This window comes from Mytilus galloprovincialis, chromosome 14 (assembly GCF_965363235.1).
Source record: "Mytilus galloprovincialis chromosome 14, xbMytGall1.hap1.1, whole genome shotgun sequence".
Classification (NCBI taxonomy): domain Eukaryota; kingdom Metazoa; phylum Mollusca; class Bivalvia; order Mytilida; family Mytilidae; genus Mytilus; species Mytilus galloprovincialis.
Window position 1 is genome coordinate 24,632,851 of NC_134851.1, and position 22,869 is coordinate 24,655,719.

The window sequence follows — 22,869 nt, forward strand, 5'->3', positions numbered from 1 at the left end:
GCCAAATTAATCCAAACTTGGCCACAGTCATCTTTGGGGTATCTAGTTTAAAAAATGTGTGGCGTGACCCGGCCAACCAACCAAGATGGCCGCCATGGCTAAAAATAGAACATAGGGGTAAAATGCAGTTTTTAGCTTATAACTCAAAAACCAAAGCATTTAGAGCAAATCTGACATGGGTAAAATTGTTTATCAGGTCAAGATCTTTCTGCCCTCAAATTTTCAGATGAATCCGACAACCCGTTGTTGGGTTGCTGCCCCTGAATTGGTAATTTTAGGGAATTTTTGCTGTTTTTGGTTATTATCTTGAATATTATTATAGATAGAGATAAACTGCAAACAGCAATAATGTTCAGCAAAGTTAGCTTTACAAATAAGTCAACAGGACCAAAATGGTCAGTTGACCCCTTTAGGAGTTATTGACCTTTATAGTCAATTTTTAACCATTTTTCGTAAATCTTAGAAATCTTTTACAAAAATCTTCTCCTCTGAAACTACTGTGCCAAATTAATCCAAACTTGGCCACAGTCATCTTTGGGGTATCTAGTTTAAAAAATGTGTGGCGTGACCCGGCCAACCAACCAAGATGGCCGCCATGGCTAAAAATAGAACATAGGGGTAAAATGCAGTTTTTGGCTTATAACTCAAAAACCAAAGCATTTAGAGCCAATCTGACAGGGTTAAAAGTGTTTATCAGGTCAAGATCTATCTGTCCTGAAATTTTCATATGAATCGGAGAACCTGTTGTTGGGTTGCTGCCCCTGAATTGGTATTTTTAAGGAAATTTTGCTGTTTTTGGTTATTATCTTGAATATTATTATAGATAGAGATAAACTGTAAACAGCAATAATGTTCAGCAAAGTAAGATTTACAAATACGTCAATGCAAAGGAAATAGTCAGCTGACCCCTTTAGGAGTTATTGCCCTTTATAGTCAAATTTTAACCATTTTTTCGTAAATCTTAGTAATCTTTTACAAAAATCTTCTCCTCTGAAACTACTGGGGCAAATTAAACCAAACTTGGCCACAATCATCATTGGGGTATCTAGTTTAAGAAATGTGTGGCGTGACCCGGCGAACCAACCAAGATGGCCGCCATGGCTAAAAATAGAACATAGGGGTAAAATGCAGTTTTTGGCTTATAACTCAAAAACCAAAGCACTTAGAGCAAATCTGACATTAAAAAATTGTTAATCAGGTCAAGATCTTTCTGCCCTCAAATTTTTAGATGAATCCGACAACCCGTTGTTTGGTTGCTGCCCCTGAATTGGTAATTTTAGGGAATTTTTGCTGTTTTTGGTTATTATCTTGAATATTATTATAGATAAAGATAAACTGTAAACTGCAAAAATGTTCAGCAAAGTTAGATTTACAAATAAGTCAACATGACCAAAATAGTCAATTGACCCCTTAAGGAGTTATTGCCCTTTATAGTTAATTTTTAGCATTTTTCATAAATTTTTGTAAATTTTTAGAAAATATTTTCCACTGTAATTACTGGGCCAAGTTCATTATAGATAAAGATAATTGTAGCAACAAGAATGTTCAGTAAAGTAAGATCTACAAACACATCACCATCACCAAAGCACAATTATGTCATGAATTTATCTGTGTCCATTGTTTAATATGCACATAGACCAAGGTGAGCGACACAGGCTCTTGAGAGCCTCTAGTTTTTTGTCATGCTTGAAGATATTGATTTGTTTATTAGTATATATATATCATGACAAGTTACAGATCAAGTTCAAATTTTGTTCTGGTCCGATGATTTTGTGCAGAGTTATGGACTGACGACTTTGTAAATTCACTGAAATAGTAAGTTTTTCACACTTTTGTTTGTCAAGCTTGAAGATGTTGATTTGAAAATTGGTAAATAGTTTTATCATGACAAGTTACAGATCAAGTTAAATTTTCTTCTGGTTTGATTATTTATTGCAGAGTAATTGTCCTTGGAATTAGAAAATTCACTTAAATAATCAGTTTCAAACATTTTTTTTCGTCATGCTTGAAGATATTGATTTGATAATTAGTATATAGTTTTATCAGAATAACAGATTAAGTTTGAATTTTGATTGGTATATCCTTTTATCATGACAATTTACAGATCCAGTTTGAATTTGGTTCCAGTCTGATGATTTTTGCAGAGTAATGGTCCTTGGGACTTTTTACTTAAAAAATCAGTTTCAAACATTTTTGCATGAACCCCCTCAGGGGTTCATGCTTATATATTGGCGAGTTTTGGATGTGTCTATGGGCCACTCGATATCTCTCGGCCGGAAGTCAAAATAAAATTCTCGGAACGCCTCGAAATTTTTCGGTCATTTATACAGGTCTTAACAGGTTGTTATCTACGTCTTTGATATGGTCCTTTGATGGCCCTTGACGACCCAATTATATTTGTTTTAAAACAACCGCTGTACACTGTGTGTATCTAGGTTAATTATAACGTGGTATTGCCTGTTGACTCGATAACATGTAAACTAATTATGTTTGAAGATTTAACCACGGGATACTGTGTATTTCATCATAGACTTACGGGAGAGAACATTCTGGTTAAAATACTAATATTAGATCAGAAAACAGAAAGATAATATTCTTATCAAAAGTATTTAATTCAATCGGAATCAAAGAAATATATACGAAATATATACTGTATTTATGTTTCTGAAGAAACTAATAATGATTGAAATCAGAGTTGCAATTAAGAAATAAGTATTGTATATGACAATATACTCTGCTTTGGTATTTTTAAATACTCATTTGTAAAGGAAACATAAAAATTAAATCTAAATAAATTCTTGCATCCTACAAAAAAAAATGTTTATAAAAAATAATTATTATATTTCTACGTTAATTATTTCATACCATTTTAGTATTTAACTTTTATGAGTAATTATTGTTTATTTTTTTGTATTGTAATATATCCATAAAACGGAAAGTATAAAGGTAAATTTATTCAATATCTAAATTTTAAACGGTCATGAATAAAAATACTTGTGTGTTTTCTAATCATAAAGCATGATTTTAAATCCTGGCACCTCACAACAACCGTAAAATGATTTACAATAATCACAACAAAATTTAATTACAATTATATTAATGTTGATTGTTCTATACTGTTTTAGTATGGATTTAGAAGTCTTTGCTTATAGTTTGTATAGTAATATATTCACAAAGTGGAATGTTAGAATTTAAAAATAGATTCATTCGATAAATAAAATGTCCATCCGTAAATACTTGACGTTCTTGTTTATGGATATTATATATATTCAAAAGAATTTGAAAAAAAATACTAACAGGAACGTTAGTTTATTATAAAATTTTAATTCAATTTTTGTTTGTTTCTTTTAATAGTTTAACCTTATAGCATCTACATATTTGTACTATGGTAGTGTTTTGAAAATTGTATTCACTGTGTTGACCAACTATCCTTCACGTCTTGATTCATTCACGTTATAGATCACATTTCGAAAGCAAACTATTTTTGCGTTCTAAAAAAAATCTGGATAAAATGACAATAAATCCGGAGTCAAAACCTTTAATGTAGGCCGTTTGACATTGGAATTCAACTATAAGTTTAAGATATGTGATGACGCAAATGCGTATTCTTTTCCTGAGTATCAGTGAGATGCTTTCTATTTACTATTTCGTGCGCTAAAATACTACTTGCATGCAATCCTATTTTAAAACTCACTCGTTAAAGCTTATTTTCGTTTTTGTTATCTATAAATTGAGGACACGGTAGAAAGAGCTTCACATGTGACTTTCAAGCACGGTCATCATTACTAACTGTATTCTAACCTCGAGTTGTTTCTATTTTGTTTCTTTTTTGAGTCACTGTTCTATTATAAACTTTGACCTTTTCGAAAAGCTAAGGATTGTCTACCCAAGGAATAGATTCCTTAACTTGTAATGTATTTGGCCGCCTTTTAACTTTTTTCATTCGAGCGTCACTGATGCTTTTTTTGTAGACTTAACTCGTGTCTGGCGTACATCATTTTAATTCTGGTATCTTTTTTATATTTGCATACCTTTTTATATAAATTGGTTATTTTAAAAGTGTGTACAGGTATTCCTAAACTTCTGAATTAATAAATTCTTCAGCAAAACTAAGTTTCCCTGTAAAATCAGGAAACCTTAAAATTTGAGATGTTTTATGAGACCAAAATAAGTCTCTTCATAAGAGTTCAAAATCAATTGCATGCCACAGGTTTCACCGCATACAACATCTACCATGAGTAAAGACAGCTTCAAATACGAGTTGAGAACATATAGGCATTCATTTAGGAAACAAAATATAAAGATATGATAGTTGAAATTTATGCATCTAGAATTACAGATTATAAAGCAAACTTAGTGCATAAATTTAAATTGCGATAGTTAAATTGTGCAATTTGCATAAGTCATCCGGTTAGTAGAAATCAGGATTTGCCAAAGGGTTATAATCGGAAAAATTATGTACATTCCTAAGTAATAAATAGAATAGTCGAGCTTTAAAATAACCATTCAAACAGAAGCTGTAAATATATACTTTCATCTGGCTTTTTCTATTCACAGTCAATTATTTCAATTCAAAAGCAAACACAAATTCAGCAACAATCTTTTGGTGACCCGGCAGTCAGCAGTCATAGGTTCATGTATTGCTTTTCTTTTTTTAAAGAAAGCAACTTGTTTTCGTCATGAATGAAGATATTGACTTGATATTTATTATTATAGAGTTTATACCATGACAAGTTATAGATCAAGTTAGAAATTTTGTTACAATACAATGAATTTTAAACCTGTAGGGGACTGACTATGTCAGGGGCGATTCCAGACATTTTAAGAAAAGGGGGTTACCAACCCAGGATAAAGATCTGCCACTCTTCGTATTGCTTGTTACATTTGTAGTACACAATGTACATTTCTCTAATATGTTACTGCTTATAGTATCCAATGAACAGACCAAGCTTTAAGGGAGTTTGCTTCTCAGTTTCAAAGTAATTAACTTTTCAAAACACTAGTTTATATTGAAAGGGAATTAATAAAGGAATCCAAAGAGCAAAAAAAATATATAGGTCACTGTGCTTGTTTTCGAGATATGAGTCATTGAAATTTTGGCGGGAAAATATTCTCTCTGGACTTTTCACAGCTTTATCATTGACATGTTGAAGTTCTCAAAAACTGTTAAAAAGAAATTAACATTTTATAAAACTTTTACAGATGGCTTATCATTAAACATGGAAAAAAATTTTAAAAAGAAAAATGGGGGTCACCGGGAAAATTTTTGCAATGCATTCAAATGGATAAAACCAGAGGATTCCGAAAATCTGACAAACAATCCAAAACATGATAAGCCAGCTTCCTTAAAAACTTAACACTGAACAATGAAAATCAGGTCAAGGTAAGATTCCTTTCACCAAATACAACTGATCAATTGCATACACTGCTGCTAACTGTATCTGACAAAAAGACCAAACAAATTAACATTGACATTGGTGACCTTCAGCTGGTGTTTGCTCTTTGGTCATGTTGTTGTTTCTTTGACACATTCCCCATTTCCATTCTTAATTTTCTCGTTGCGTTGCGTTGAAGACCATTATGGTGGCTTTCGGCTGTTGTTTGCCATTTGGTTGGGTTGTCGTCTCTTTGACATATTCCCCATTTCCATTCTCAATTTTAGTCGTTCATATATAGTTGACCTTTTCTGATAGTATCTTACATACTTAAACATGAAAATGATGTCAAGGTCAGGTGAATTCTGCCTGACAGATATGTAGACATTGCTATAATCTCATATACCAAATATAATTATCTTATTACTCATAACGAGTGAGTATTTCAGCTTACAAAAAACTTGAGCAGTCCTTGAACCATGAAAATGAGGTGAAGGACAATGGAATCATACAGACAAAAACTTCCTTACACAAGGCATCTTCCTAAAAGAAATGAAGCAATCAGGTATTTACCTTCTGAAATATAAAGCTTTATACAAGTAATTAACACAGTTACCCCACGCACAGATTAAAATCCCTATGTCTCCTATTCTGCAGTTTTTGTTGCAGGCTAGACAACAACAAAAATGTTGATAAAAACAGGCTAATTTTGTGAAAACTGTTTCCCCATAAAAATTTCTACACAAGAAATGGTTTCAAATAATTCTCATGGGAAAATTGACAGTTACCTCATTGCATGAAGACTTATTTCAATGAAGGCTGTGCCCTGGATCATATTTTACAGGGTTAATTAAGCCGCCTTTACCATATCTATATAAATAGGGTGCAATTATTAATCCACCATTCTGCCTCTGAAGAAGGTCCTTCATTTTTTTTATATAAATAAGGCCTTTAGTTTTCTCGTTTGAATTGTTTTACATTGTCTTATCAGGGCTTTTATAGCTGACTATGCGGTATGGACTTTGCTCATTGTCGAAGGCCATACGGTGACCTATAGTTGTTAATGTCTGTGTCATTTTGGTCTCTTGCGGACAGTTGTCTCATTGGCAATCATACCACATCTTCTTTTTATATACTATTTGGACCGAAACCAGTCAGGCTATGCAACATCACCATGCAGTGTTAATCATGTATATTGGCATATATACTATGCTTTTATGCTTTTACATTTTTCCTCGCTGATACACACAATTGAGATGGCTTCTACTAACGAAAGCTCCATTTGGAGTTAATGTCTTTAGAGACCTCTTATGTCAGTACACCTTTCCTATATTGCTTATAATTGTAAAAGCTTTTTTTAAAGCACTTTTTCACATGCAGTATTTACTGAAATTTCATTAATAAAAAATCTCAATTGTTTTCCTTTTGTTCAACAATTTTTGCAATAAATGCACTCAAAATTTCTGAATTTAATGTATATTGTCTAGGTAATCTCAATGAAATATATTTAATCTTTAGTTCATATTTCGATTATATAAAATTGAAAAAGCAAGATAAAGATGCTAACCAGTAGAATTTTTCCATCTGAATGTAGAAACTAAGTGTAATAAAAAAGAAACACTGAACAAAGTGAGGTGTAACATTTGTCTATATTTCTATAGCATTATAACAGAGTAAATTTATTTTAACAGAAATTAACAAAATTTAAAATGATATGCAATAGAAAATAGCTATAAAAACATAGGTGTTATACATGTGCAAGGGCAGTTTGTAAAATAATATTGAAAACAAACACTAAATCATGTGGAAAACACAACTCAAACACATAATTATACACATACATTAGAACCGGTCTTTACATTCATAACACATCCTTTTTATGGAAAATCAATCCAAACAGTCAGTCATCATTTTTTTTAAAGATTTCATAAAAAAAAGGCTGTTTGAGAGATCAAGAACTTTACATTTTGGTGGCAGGGGTGGTGATCTTTCATGACTGGTTTCATGAATTTATATCACATTCTGTTACTACACAGATTCTGTGCATTCATTACATTGGCGGATCCAGGGAAGGGTCCGGGGTTGGAACCCCCTTTTTTGGACAATCAATGCCTTTGTATGGGGGACATATTGTTGGAACCCCCCTTTGTCCTGGGTTGAGACTGCCCCCCTTTTTTAAATGGCTGGATCCACCCCTGCATTATCATTATTGTAGTAGACTGGGAATAACAATGTGAAAATATGTGATTTATTCTTGGGTACATCTACAATCTCATTAATCTGTTTATAAGTAACCTCCAGGATGAATTATATAATTTAATATTTTCAAATTACTTTTTAATTAAGATGAGAAAGAGTTATTCGTTGTGATTATTTGTGTTTAAGTAGAATTGCCATATATATAAAAGTTATGCCATTACATGGTCCTTTAATTATATATAGGACAGAGAGCAAGTTAAACTTGAAGACATAACATTTTCGTTGCCTAGCATTATTGAAGTTTGTATATTCAACTCCGGATGCAAATATATATATATAAATACAGTCATCACACTTATCTTTTCAACCTACAAGTATCAATATGTTTATACAAAGAGAGGTATTTTTAAATTGACATGTACCATTCTTTTCCTTTAAATATTTTTTCCCTGCTAGAAACAGTATGTAATTGAGAAACTAATTAGCCTGACAAAAATGAGGATAGAATACTGTAATATTCTTAGTTCTCTTAAATAAACTGGAATATATAGTTAGATCTGTCCTATTTTAAAACTTGTTCTACAAACTATAAATAAGGTCAATCATCAGTTTCAATAATTTTTACATGTTTTCCCCTATTTTTTACAGAAAATTAGTTACATTCGATTATATGAATTACTTGTCCTTTGATTATACTCGCACTATTATCTGAATATAAATAAATTTGATAATTAAATTATTTTATTAAATTTGTCTGCAACTCTTGCTAGTTAGTTTAAAATTCAAAAGTTGTGGATGTTTAACATCCTACACAATAGATTAATGTTAAACAAGAAGGTTAGATTAGTAGTTTCTGTTTATGCTGAATAACATTTTTAAGGTGATGCACATCACTAAAGAGAGATAACTCTGTAAAAATCGGCTGAACATTTTTAATCGATTTCTATCGTTGTTAAGGAAATATTAAGCTACTACATGATCAAAATTATACTTTGTTAAACTGCTACATGTATGTATCCAATGAAATTTATCCAAGAAAGTTTGGTTCAAGTTTTTTGAAGTTTTTCTTATTTTTTTTTACACAATGTTGTATGTTTAAAAGTTGTCATTAAGATATTACATGAATTCATGAATTGATTCATTTAGTAATATCCCCTCAAACTTTCTAATGCATACATCATATTTGTTTGTTACAGCAGTGGTCTCCCTTTTTTTCATTCTTCACAGAAACACAAAAATTGTCAACTTTTTAGAGTAAAGAACTACTACAGTAGTCATGGTTACCTGCTTATTTCAACAATGAAATAGATATTGCCAGTCTATAATTTAAACAAAAATATCATACCCAACAGAAAAAATCTAGCAAAACTGTAAATATAACTATATATTATATACATATAGGAAATCACAAACGCACACAGGTGCATAAACATAAAAAGCACATGTTAACATATAATTGCATAAAATTCTATGTATATTGTTGAGGGAGAAAACACACTCGTGTATATTTAATTCAATAATTCAACATTTGATAATGAACACACATACATATAAAAAGAAAATGGTTAATAGAAAAGGTATACTGTGGATTCATATCAATCGTGGGAAAATAATTTCCTCGGATTCTTGAGGAAACCTAAACCTCAATTTTAATGTTCATTGAAACCCACATTTTTATAGGCTTGTATTCAGTCTATAGCAAAACTGCGAAATCAAAATTCCATGAAAATACAATTGTTTCTCAATCCAAGAAAATTGGTTCCAACAAAAATGAATGCATCCACAGTTATATTTAAACAATGAAATGATACCTAAATGAAATTTATATAGAAAAACTTCACACATGAATATATTCGTGAATCACATTAGGATTATTATAATGAAAATAACATTTTCTCAACTTTTATTTTAAAATTCGATAATCACAAGTTTGCTATGGGCATATATACTATCGTTTCAACATAACACTATGGAGAGCCGACAAACATTTGGTCATGAGTTCCAATAATAAATATAGCACTGAAAGACAAAAGCTAAATAAAGTCTAAGAAGAAACTACTTTAAGGTTGTGTGAGTTTTCAAAGGAAGACTTGTGTCGTCTGCTGTTTCCAAATAACATATTAACCAAAACTAGCTAAGTTTATGATTTGGTATGGTAAACCTGATTAATCATTTGGATAAGGAATAAAAATAGCAAGTGAACAACTCCATGCATGTTCGGTCAAATTCTTTCTCCCATTTTTAGAGTTGACAAAATATTTAATGGATTACAAAACAAGCTACTTCATCATAATTTTTTTAAATTTCTTTCTAAATCCACAAGTTTACAATAAATGTGTATTTACTACACTAAATTTGTGCAATTTTTCTCTAATTAATTTTAATCTACATATAAAATCCATTTGCAGAATATAACTTTATCATCGGAATTTAATCACCCATTATTCTTTCATTTAAAGGGAAGAAATAAAGACCAAAGACGTTCACAAATACAATAATACATGAGGTGAAAGGAGTAGGGGCTTAAAGGCCCATTATTGGCCCCAAAATAAAAAGGTTTTGAAAATGTCTTACAAAATAAGGTGGGAAAAGAAAAAAAATGCCTCAATATCATTGTACTCAAGGCCTGTGTTTCAAAATGATAGTACAGTTGGTGGTAAATTTAAAGATATTTATATGATCTTTAATCGTACATCCTTTTGTCAAATGTAGGCCTTGACACATTAGATCACAAGTTTCGGACAATAAGAAATAATTCTGTCTTGTCAAATCATTGGAAGATATCAATTTGTAATGTTTCTCTTTTAATTCATTCCCTGGTTTGTCTCACAAGTTATACATCTGTATAAATATAGGGGTCTAAGTTTTGTAGCTACTGGGCCTTTTCTGTCAGCCTTTCTACTGGTTTCCTGTTACTATTCACCATAGCTTCACAAAAGACATTTTATTAAATCCTGGTGACTTTTTACATTCCCAGTATTTTCCAAGGTATTCATAACTCTCTTTTCCTGTTTTCCTGGAGAAAAAAAGAAACATTTATGACAAAAGAAGATGGATGGCTGTTATATGTCCACAATTTTACTGATGTGGTCCATGTTAATTAGATTCTAACTTGGATTGTTTGTAGTGCTTTTGGACTTTTATAGTCATTTATCGTTAACTGCTATGGCATTGCCAGTTTCTCTTCCGACTTGATTTTTTTTTTTTTTTTTTTTTTTAAACGTAATAATATCTTTATTGCATATCTGCTGTAACAATTTACTAAGTTTACAGCTTGTAACTTAGTATCCCTCATGTTAGTTTACCTTGAATTTTTTTATGTCTCTTTGATTACTTTAGTTTTTTGGTGTTTTTTTTTGTTTTTTTTTTATCTAAAACAAGCCTATAATTTGTTGGTGGATTTACCATTTACACCTGGATCAGGATCTAATTACCTTGCCAGAGTACCTTAACTTGTCCACAGTTTTTTTTAGTGTTCCTGCACTTCTTTGTCCTTCTGTAATTGATCATAAATATCCAGGTTGTTTTCTCAATCTTTAATTTTTCATGTCTTCTTGATTTTTTTCCCTCTCATTTTTTTTTTTTTTAAATTCATATAGTTTAGTGAAGGATTTTAAAATGTAGGCATTTAACTTTCACTTACTTAAACCACATAGGACTGTAATCCAATCCTTCTGTCTCTCTTTTCTTCCTTCTTTCTCTCTGTAAATGTTCTAACCTTGTCTTCTCATTCTCAGCATCATGAATCTTTCCTTCCTCTAATAGTCTAAAAATATAAATAAATAAAATTTGGGTCAAAACTTTAATTTGGAATTAAAATTAGAAAGATCATATCATAGGGAACATGTGTACTAAGTTTCAAGTTGATTGGACTTCAACTTCATCAAAAACTACCTTGACCAAAAACTTTAACCTGAAGCCAATGGACGAATGGAGGCACAGACCAGAAAACATAATGCCCCTCTACTATCATAGGTGGGGCATAACAATATAATATAATATAGAATTTATTCAAAGAATTATCAAATATTCAAATCTAAAGGACTGAGAACTAATTTTATTCAAAGTTTCTTTTAATGTAAACAGGAAGAATATGAAGTATTTATAAATATCATAGATCTATCCAAAGTAGTTCAAATATTTTACTGGCAATAACATCTTTGTTATCTATGTAGCTGTGGAACTTTGACTCTTGAAAATGATCCAGAAGACTGTTTACCTTTGATCATGTCTGAACCTTGTGTCTCTATGTGGCAGTGTCTTAGCTTCATCAGGGTCTAATTCATTTAATTATTATGGGCCGGCACTAAGCCGGTCCATCAAATGATACGGGTTTGAGATTGTTACATGCGTTTCTGCGAATCTATATATTTTTTTCTGCGGTATATGAAAATTAAAGATTTTAAGTAATTGAAATAAATACATTTTTTTATTAATTTTTATATAAGAAGAAGATGCCAAAAATTTATAACAATGAATGTTCAAATATGCAATCATGGAACGTTTTTATTGTTGTCCTTCCATCTTCAAGTCACCATGAGGCATTCAACGATGATCAAATTTTCTCATAACTGGTATACTAAGTTTGAGCAGAATTCATGGATAAATATCATACAAAGCTACATTCCTACTTTTATGACTGTTTGTTGATACTTTTAAATTTCACCAAACCGAATAGAAATGAAAACATTCTGTCTAGGATTTCTCAACCTTTACTGGGATGAATAATTTGACATTTTATTGCTTTAAGATTTTTATATTTTTTGTCAGACGAAGTTTTGGAAGGGATAAAGTGTTTTATCTGTCAGTCACAAAGATAAAGTCTATCTATCTGTGGAAGTATAAGTCATAGTTCTTGAGATTTGATTCATAGATGTGTCTTGAATAACCAAGAGGTCCTGATAAAAGTAAGATAATCTTGACCTACATTTCACATTAGAGTGAATAATTAAAGTTTGCTTCATGGGTGAGTAAATGAGGTGGAAGTACATTTCTGAGATGAGGAATACAAATAGTTTGTCAGTAGATGCAACTTTGATGGTCACGAGTTTCAAAATTTAATCTTGAAAATGAATTAAATGATATTCTATTTAATCAACTGCACTTAAAAGACATTCGATTTCATCAACTGCACAATAAAGTTATATTTTATAGCATTATTATGAGTAATTGGTTTGGACCAGTTCTGGCAATTGAGGATTAAAGTCAACTCAATATACAGATTGTTTATATAATACTCCGCATTTTTTTTACCATGACCAAAACCTCCATATTTCCGGCCCAAAAATTTGATGGGTCTACCAATTAACTCTCTTGTATATATATTATATTGTTTACCTTTGATCATGTCTGAACCTTGTATCTGTAGGTGGCAGTGTCTTAGCATCATCAGGATCCAACTCATTTAATTCTATTGCAAATCTGGTAAAGCCATAATACAGCTCAAAATCATCTGGCATTGCACCTGTTTAAGAATATAGATAATAAATCAGACATTATTTTAATGAAGTCCAAGAATCAGCAGTCATTGCAATATTTAGACTGTTAAAAGATATACCAAATACTTGCATTTGTTGGATTCAATTTTTCAACTTTGCCATATAAGGGGAGATAATTATTAAAGTATTTTTTTATAAAGGAATATTACCATCTATTTTTCACTTGCAACAAGTAAAATATTAGGTGACACCATTTTTATCTTCATTTCCTTTAAACAAATTATATTATATTTTATTTCAAAATTCTATCTCGTAGATTTCTTTTTAGTCACAAAAAAAGTGTTACTTTCATGAATAATTTATGCAAACTTGGCCAATTTTGCACTTCTAGTAGCTTGAAATGAAGAATGATGACCCATACTTATAATTTATTTTTGAAAAAAACAAACATTATACGTATAATCTACAGTATGGCCAATTTAGCACTTCTTGTAGATTGAAATACAGAAGGATGACCCATACTTTTATCATATATTTGGAAAATGAATAGTAAAACCTCCATTTTGACAAAGTATAAGAAAATTCTATGTAAGGAAATATATATTGATGATTGACCTTAAATAGCAACAATATACACTTGACCCTTTATCCTTGACGTTCCTACTTATCACGTCTCCATACTAATTTACTGGTACCTGCTCATGGATCGCCCTTTACCCTTGTCTCCCTGACTTACCTGGTCTCCATACTAATTTACTGGTGGCCTGATGATGATTGCCACCATGATGAGAACCACAGTATAAAGCTTCATTCCACTTCCCTGATAGATGATGGACAACCTTCCCTTCAGGATTGTTAATATGACCATGGATCTCATGTCGTTTTGAGGACCAGCTGCTAGCCTACAAATAAAACAGAAAAAGGTAAGCACTGAAACATTAAATATAAGAAAAATTCGAAAGGGTTCCACAGAACCTAGTGTCTCGCCTACTTTTGCTGTTAATCAAACTCAACAAAAATGAGGAAAAACATCAATAAAAATTTCCCTCACGATACTGTCTTTTGATTGAAAGAAGCTTCCAAGTTTGGTAAAAAAATCCAGGATAGTTTATGAATCCATTTTAAGTAAAACAGTGAAAAAGTGAATTTTTCTTTTACAAAATTTACTTCTGAATAATATCTTATGATCAGAAAAAATTTTAAAAACTTAAACCACAGAGTGAATGTTTTGTTTCTGGCAAAGAAAAAAGTCCATTTATAAGTAAAATACGGAAAAGTGGAAATTCATTTTTAAAAAATTTTCTTCTTGAAACTATCTTATGATCATAAACAAGCTTCTGTCCAAGTTTGGTACAAATCAAGGATAGTTTATGAAAGTTATTAAAATTTTAAAAACTTTAACCACAGAGTGAATGTAATGTTTCCTCACAGAAAAACTAAGTCCATTTATAAGTAAAATACGGAAAAGTGGAAATTTATTTTTACAAAATTTTCTTCTTGATACTATCTTATGATCATAAACAAGCTTCTGTCCAAGTTTGGTACAAATCAAGGATATTTTATGAAAGTTATTAAATTTTAAAAACTTTAACCACAGAGTGAATGTAATGTTTCCTCGCAGAAAAACTAAGTCCATTTATAAGTAAAATACAGAAAAATGGAATTTTATTTTTACAAAATTTACTTCTGGATACTTTTTTATGATCATAAACAAGCTTCTGTCCAAGTTTGGTAGAAATTCAGTATAGTTTAAGAAAGTTATTAAAATTTCAAAAACTTTAACCACAGAGTGAATATTTGTGGACGCCGCCGCCGACGACAGAATGTAGGATTGCTTAGTCTCGCTTTTTCGACTAAAGTCGAAGGTTCAACAAAAACCTCTCTCTGCTTTACTAACCCACAAGTTATATTAAATGGCAGTAAAAATAGTGAAAACTTTCCAATGAATCCTGTGTCTCCATTGTAATTGCTGCTGTCAATGTGATAGTGCACAGTCTACTGCCAAAATCTAGACTATTTATCAGTAAATTATTGTGCAACTTGTTTAGAAAGATAGTTTTCAAGCTGATAGCATATATAATGGTCTTGATTGCATTTTACGCAGTCATCACTATCAAATCATGTCTTATCTAAAAATACATATGTATATATTGCTCATATTTTAGAAAGTCCACTTTTAAGAGCCAAATTTAGGCCTTTGTATTAATCGAATTTTAGCAATATTGCAAATATTGTGATTGTGTCAACATTGCAATAAGAATTCGCATTCTGAAATCTGACACATCTATTTGTAAGCAGTTTTTTCTGTAATTGCAATAAATAAATAAACATTTTGGTCTGTCATGTTGAACTTGCTGTAATTTCTGAATTAACAGTGCTCCATACAATCTCTACTCACCTTTTTAAATGTAAGTTTACAGGTGATGTCTCCACAGGTGATATTGACCTCTCCGTAATGATCGACCCATCGTTGACCCCCCAGTAAGTTATGAACACATGTGGTAACTTTGTTCCATCTATATTGCTCATTCCACCTGAAATATAAATTCAAAATTGATACTGAAAGAATCAGTATAAAATGTAATTTCTTTTTATGATAATTGTTAAAACAAATGTGTGCAACTTAAGAACTTTTGCCTATCAGTATCTGACTTTCTTTGTGTGCATGGGTCAAACATATTTTTGTGCTAATCAGAACAAGGTTTTGGTTACAAACCGACATAATGACATCATATTTGAAAAGAAGATATTGATTAAAATCAATTTGGATCGTTTTGCTTTCATAAAATCACAGTAACAAGCGGATATTGGGGATGGTGGCTAACCTGAAAATAAAGAAAATTAATCTAAAATTTCTGTAAATCTACTAGTATCATACAAATTCTTTGAGCCTTTGACAAAAAATATTAAAATTCAAAAATTTTTAGCCACCTACTTTATCGAAAAGTTTCATTGGATGTATAGTTTGACAAGCACTAATTTTGATCATTGAGAAGCTTACTTCTTCTTCTTTGTCTGTCCTTTCAATTAGGAACACCAAGCAAAAACAACTTGTATTTCAAGATTCTTGAATACTATATATACATCAGATAGTTCAAAATGTAAAATGGTTGAACATTCCAACCCCCATGTGTTCCCTTAACAATAGAATGTGATAAAAATGTTCGGCTGATTCTTGCAGAATTATCTCCCTGTAGTGTTATGTTCCACTTAAAAGATAAATTCTTTCCTTTTGTTCAAAAGTTCTTTACTCTATCAATGAGTATCTAAATGTTAAACAAAATATAGTATCTTAGGCCACAATTAAAAATATTTTGGTTTGCCTAAACCCTACCCAAAGGTTGAGACAGTGGGTAGGTAGGTAGGCATTTTCTTTTTCTTTTTTTTTTCAAAAAGAGAAATTGAAGTATCGGGTGTTTATTAATCTTCATGTCTATCTGATTAAAAAAAAACTTTTTCAAATCACGACAATAAAAGAATTTGAGTAGGCAGCTTTTTTCTGGGTAGGTAGTGTTTGGGCAAACAAACCTATTCTTTTTTATGGCTTTAATTATAGGACCAATAAAATCCAAGTATTGCAGGATTTGTTGTCATTATAGACAATTTAGATAAAACTTCACACATCCAGATAATATATCAATATTACAACACAAAAATAAAAACTTACTTTGGAAGAACTAGATTGACAATGCCTACAGGTTGTATTTCCATAGATTTTCCCCAAAATCTTGTCTTTATTCGAGTTTCTGAAAATTATAAAATTACTTTAGTGGCTAAACTACATGTATACATTGTTTCTATAAAATTCTTGTCTAGATTCAAATATGCTATAAATATAAGATTGTATACCAAGAAAGACAAATTTATTGATATTTAAAAAGTAAAAATAAAGGTTTAAGAATGTGGTCATTAATGTTAACTGCAAACAAAATTTAATTTTCTTTGAAAAGTGCAAAAATGAAGACAAAAAATGAAAAAATGAAGAAAATATTTCAAAGCGTAGCTCCAATCATAAAAGTCTCTGCAAAACGTTGCTTGTATGACAAAAACTGGTATTTTAGAAGTTCAGTGTATAGTTAGTGTTAGCTACTCTGATATTACAACTCACCTTGCCAAAATATAAAGTTTTTAGAATCACAGTAACAAGCTGATATTGGAGGATGGTGGCTAACCTGAAATTGAAGAAAATTCAGTTAGACTAAAATTTCTGTAAATCTACATGTATTTATATTAGTTTTAACACCACCACATTTTGGGACACTATCAAATCTTGGTGTCTGTGCAATGTATTGTTCATTGCTTCTTTTATCTATATAAGTAGGTAATTATCTATTGTACATGTATTTAGGTGCTGGTGGTTGATATGCTCTGTTGTACTGTCCAGTATTTTTGTAAATTTGTGTAGCTCTTTTTACGTTTCATTCATTTGTTGATTTTTATTTACTAACTGTCACTGTTCAATCTTTCTTTCTATTAATTCCGAATTAGTATCAGTTCCCAAATTTATTTTTTGAAATATGTCTAAAAGTGTTATTTTTTTTTAAAGATTTTTTTTTAACCTTCTGCACAAATTTACATTTGCACAGCAGTGGATTTAAGTGGTACCTAACACTTTAACTAAATTTAATTTTCTTAATATTTTGACAAATTATTTACTTTGACCCTTTGACAAAAATATAAAAATTTCAAAAAATTTGAACCAACCGTTTAATCAGAAAAATTACACTGGTTACATAGCAGTTTGACAAACACTTATTTTAATCATTGAGAAGCTTGATATTCCCAAATGAACACAATGTCAAACATTCTGCTGATTTTAAGGAGTTATCTCCCTGTAGTGTTAGGTACCACCTTAAAAGGTCATATTTGTACCTGTTCTGCCACAAATCTCCATCCTTTGTCTGGCCTATCACATTCATACGTCTCTCCCAGCAGTGGGTTGAAAGGTTTGTGCCCAGCTCTGTACCCTGTACTTGCATAACTACTAACAGCAAATGCAGCTACATGGATCTGTAAATGAATATTAAATCATTTCAATCCAAATTAAGTCGACTAAATCATCATTTGTGTGAGCCCTGACGGAATAACACCCATTCCATGACATATTAGATTTGTCTTACATCTCAATTAAATTACGATATTTTACTCGTTCATACATGTATGCTTTCATAATTATGTATTTGCAATTCCAGGGGATTCCAACCAGGTTTCACATTTTATAAAATAACTGACTGGGTAAAGAAAATAGCATACATTTCTAGATCAACTTCAATATTGTTCCAACATACTTAGTTATTACTGTGGACTCATTATTATTCGTTAGATAACAATGTTCGCTGGTTTCGTGGATATAGTTGATCCACTAATTCACATTTTCAACGAGATACTTATTTTCTATAGGCTTTGTATTTAGAGATTGGCAAAACAAGGAAAGAATTCAAATATATATACTGCAAGATTTCCTCAATCCATGAAAACTTAATACCCTTTGTGCTGTATCCCCATTTCTTTTTTTAGCCTAATGTGCATGATAATTTCTAGAATTTTCAGTATGTAGAGATTTTCGTCGTGAACTATTACACCTTATCTTTTTCTTTTCCATTATTTTTAGTGGTGCAGAATTCTTTCGTGAAATATTTATATTTGTAATTTCTTACCATGCATTTTCTTTTAAATCTTTAAGGAAGATTTAAGATTCACGAAGAATTAATCTTAGATAAAATAAAAACCTACCATTCGTTCATAAGGATCTTCTAATCCAACAGCTTTTTCTATTAACTCATTGTATTCAAGTTCTTCACATAACCTCTGGAATTTTAAAGTAAAAATTCATATTTACAAACTTATTTTCAGACTCAAAATGGCATGCATATAACAGTGATAATGCAGGTATTTTTAAAATATCTAAATATAGAAATCTTAAAACCCAATACTTTGTTATGCAATCGTAATAGCTAGTCAAATGCATTTCCGCTCTATTTTGATAACAAAATCTGCAAAGATGAAAATCAATCACTCATCAGTGTAAGCTATCATATTTTACTTTACATGTTAACGAAATGTATTGTTTTTATGTTCCTACCTGTAACATACAAAGTGGTTCATTCAGTGTGATTGGCATGGAGATTTTGGACAGATCTTTTTTCAATGTTTTTATATGTACCTACCTGTAGCATACTAAGTGGTTCGTTCAATGTAATTGGCATAGAGATTTTAGACAGATCTTTTCCAATGTTTTTATACAAGAGATTCCATAGACTTATATCACCAGTGTCTGGTTTAGGAACAGGTAACTTTGATCTCCTCCCAGTCTCAAATGAATCTGATAACTGGTCTTCTGATACTGAAATGTATGAAAAATAAAGTAATTTTCTCTCCATTTAGATGCAGGCGGTAAAATATTATTATCTTGTATTTTGAATTTATATTTCACAAGTTTCCTGTCTCATGCTTATAATTCACCCTGTTTTCTGTATATATATAAAATAGTAAACAAACAGCTTTTTTATATTTCATGTTCAGCATAAAATATTCATTCTTTATCCTATTCATCTGTGCATTTTTGGATGCTATTTCCTGTGTGGATCCTGCATATTAAGACTTTTTTTCTAACTATCAGAATAAAAGCCACTTCTGGAAAATATTCAAGATATCCTGCCCTTCATTGATACAAAAGATTACCTGTTAAAAAGCTTAGTAAAAAATCAAAGTGTATCTTATTATATATAACAAAACCAGTTTGTGTTTAAATTTTGAATAAAGGTCATCCACCTGATCAGACAAAAATTTATGTGCATATCTGTACGTATATATATATGTGTATTTTTGTATGTATCTGTATTTTTGTATGTATCTGTATGTTTATATGTACATGTGTATGCATATGTGTATATGTATATTTATGTTAACTGAGGGGGGATAGGACCTTTATTGGGACTCCGGGATCGGGTGTTTTTAAGCTCTAGATTTCAGGATTGACCCTTTCGGGATCCGGGAATCCCTTTTTTCGGATTTCGGGATGTCGGGATTTGCTTTATTTAAATTCGGGACCTCGGGATTTCGTTTTTTCAAGTCCGGGATTTCGGGATCAAGACCCCTCCTATCCCCCCTCTTAAGTCTATAGTTGGCAGAGTGGTCTAGATATCCCAACAGCACAAGTTCAAATCCTTGCAGGGGAAGAACAAATTTGACATTATTGTGCTGATGTTTAGAGCAATTATGTATATTTATGTATATATCTACCACTATGAACAGCAGTATAATACATAATACGTACATATGTATGTGTGTATGTATGTGTATGTGTGTATATTTATGTATATATCTATCACTATGAACAGCAGTATAATATGTACATATGTACATGATGTATGTGTGTGTGTATGTGTATGTGTGTATATTATGTATATATCTACCACTATGAACAGCAGTATAATATGTACATATGTATGTGTGTGTGTATATATGTGTGTGTGTGTACATTTATGTATATATCTACCACTATGAACAGCAGTATAATATGTACATATGTATGTGTATGTGTATGTGTGTACATTAATGTGTATATTTACAACTATGAACAGCAGTATAATATGTACATATGTATGTGTGTGTGTATATATGTGTGTGTGTGTACATTTATGTATATATCTACCACTATGAACAGCAGTATAATATGTACATATGTATGTGTATGTGTATGTGTGTACATTAATGTGTATATTTACAACTATGAACAGCAGTATAATATGTACATATGTATGTGTGTGTGTATACATGTGTGTGTGTGTACATTTATGTATATATCTACCACTATGAACAACAGTATAATATGTACATATGTATGTGTGTGTGTATTTGTGTATATTTATGTATATATCTACCACTATGAACAGCAGTATAATCTGTGTCATTCTCTTCACTTGAGATCTCATCTTCATCGGATTGCTACAAAATATAAAACCATATAAACATTTCATTTTAGAAATTATATCAAATTAAATATTCATATCTTACTAAATATGAACCCGATTCTAAATCAGCTATGCATATGATGTTATAGATTTACAATAGGGAACAATACACACTAAAAAAATACTTTGGGTCAGAAGCAAAGATGATTATAAGTATACTGATATGTCTTTTTGAAGGGCTACCTAAAGTTCAATTTTTTTGTTAAAATATTTAATAGTTGAAAGGTAAAATCATTTATCATTTTAAATTTAATTTATTTGTGATAGTGAAAAGAAATTTTGCATTAAAAATGTAAGATAAGGATGTTACGACAGTTTATATTTGTGTTTTAGTCTCAATATCATCCCTCAACCCTATTTCAGAACCTCAACATACGCCTTCAGATGATATAGGAATGGATATGGAATATTATGTTCACTATCTACATTGATCTATTTAATAAATAAGGGACCCATGAATATTTTGTCTTGTCTGATACAGGTAGATACATATGTATTAAAGCAGTATTACATATGTAGGAAAGTACTCTGAATTTGTTACCAATCCTGGGATACCAACTTCAGGGATTTTGTAGATACAGGACAGGTGAACCAAGAATTCAAATTATCAACAAATAACAAATTTTCTATAGACTATTATCAATTTATGCAGACTGTGGTTTAATGGTCTAAATAATTTAACAATTTTGAGCCTCACTTCCTAAAAACATAATTCATTATTGCAAGGCCTTATCTAGCTGAAGGATAATAGTTGAACATGTATTTAAAGCGTATTTAGAAATTATCTTATTCCTGATCTTGATTCCAGATTAAGAACAGAGTTTGCAAAAATGGTCAGTCCTGTCGGTCCTATCGGTCAAAATGAGGCTTGGACCAGTATTTTAAAGACTAGTGCCGGTCCCGATGACTGATGTAAAAATGGCCGTTGTAGTGCCTTTTTATTGGTAATTAGTTGTACTGCAACTAAATTCAGTATGTGTTTACATCAGTCTGCTGCTAATTTCCGGTACAAACTGAAACCAAAGTGCTGATTTACATGTGGCCTGCTAAATTTGTTCATGTAGCCATCCCAGGCAATCAATCGGCTATTGAACCCTTCGATGGAGATAACAAATACTTAGAAAGTGATTCAGATGATGCAATGGATGGTGAAGATCACTTTAAATAAGAACAATCAGAAGAACAGAACTGGTCCTTGGCTTTATTGTAATTTGTCTGTGGGTGTGAAAAATAAAACTAATAAAAAAAAATTATTTTTCAATAAAATATGTTATTTTTATTTCAGGATAAAATTGACAGAATTTTTAGGACTGGCTAAAATTTTGTAGGAATGACAAATAATCTTGCTTTATCGGTCACGGCGGGTAAAAAACATGTTTTTGCGAACTCTGTAAGAATATATTTCAACACATTATAATACAGTGAGCTAAGCATATTAGTTTTTATCGTAATCTAAATATTATGTACAATCAGCAGAAATAAAATATTTTAGTACTGATACCAGTCATTTTGAAAAAAGTCTACATAAAAATTGATTTTTTTAAGAAAACTTGAATATATTAAAAGTATATGTTAAAGATAATTATTTTTTTCCATAATTATTACAATTTAATATTTGTTATTAAGTGCTCCCAAGTAAGGAGTATTATAAATATGAGAGGAAGAAAAGGAAGTGATGCAATCTTGTTTATGTTCAAAGTATAACTTTCTTTCAGAAACAGGGAAATAACACCAACCATTTGCTATTTCTTTTCCAGTATATAGTAAAAACTTTGTATACCTTAAACTTTATTCAACAAGAAAACTGTTTGATTATTGTGTACTTCATTAAAGTTGTTGAGGTCTACATATAACCTTTATGAGTCAAACATGATGAGTGTTTTC

The 22,869-nt window shown here is 30.8% G+C and overlaps 1 protein-coding gene across 1 annotated transcript in view; it reads right to left on the reverse strand.

Annotated features, from left to right (window-relative positions):
- Positions 1–7,005: 7,005 nt before the first annotated feature.
- LOC143058846 (oxysterol-binding protein-related protein 6-like) overlaps positions 7,006–22,869 on the reverse strand; it is a 65,227-nt gene continuing 49,363 nt past the window's right edge. Inside the window, exons 13-23 of the mRNA XM_076232320.1 lie at positions 20,896–20,959; positions 19,180–19,355; positions 18,746–18,820; positions 17,885–18,022; positions 17,121–17,184; positions 16,680–16,758; positions 15,411–15,546; positions 13,749–13,914; positions 12,912–13,038; positions 11,218–11,340; positions 7,006–10,590 (exon numbers count right to left, since the gene is read on the reverse strand). Coding sequence (XP_076088435.1) covers positions 10,494–10,590; positions 11,218–11,340; positions 12,912–13,038; positions 13,749–13,914; positions 15,411–15,546; positions 16,680–16,758; positions 17,121–17,184; positions 17,885–18,022; positions 18,746–18,820; positions 19,180–19,355; positions 20,896–20,959 — 1,245 coding nt within the window. The 3' untranslated portion in view covers positions 7,006–10,493. The remainder of the gene's footprint in view (positions 10,591–11,217; positions 11,341–12,911; positions 13,039–13,748; positions 13,915–15,410; positions 15,547–16,679; positions 16,759–17,120; positions 17,185–17,884; positions 18,023–18,745; positions 18,821–19,179; positions 19,356–20,895; positions 20,960–22,869) is intronic.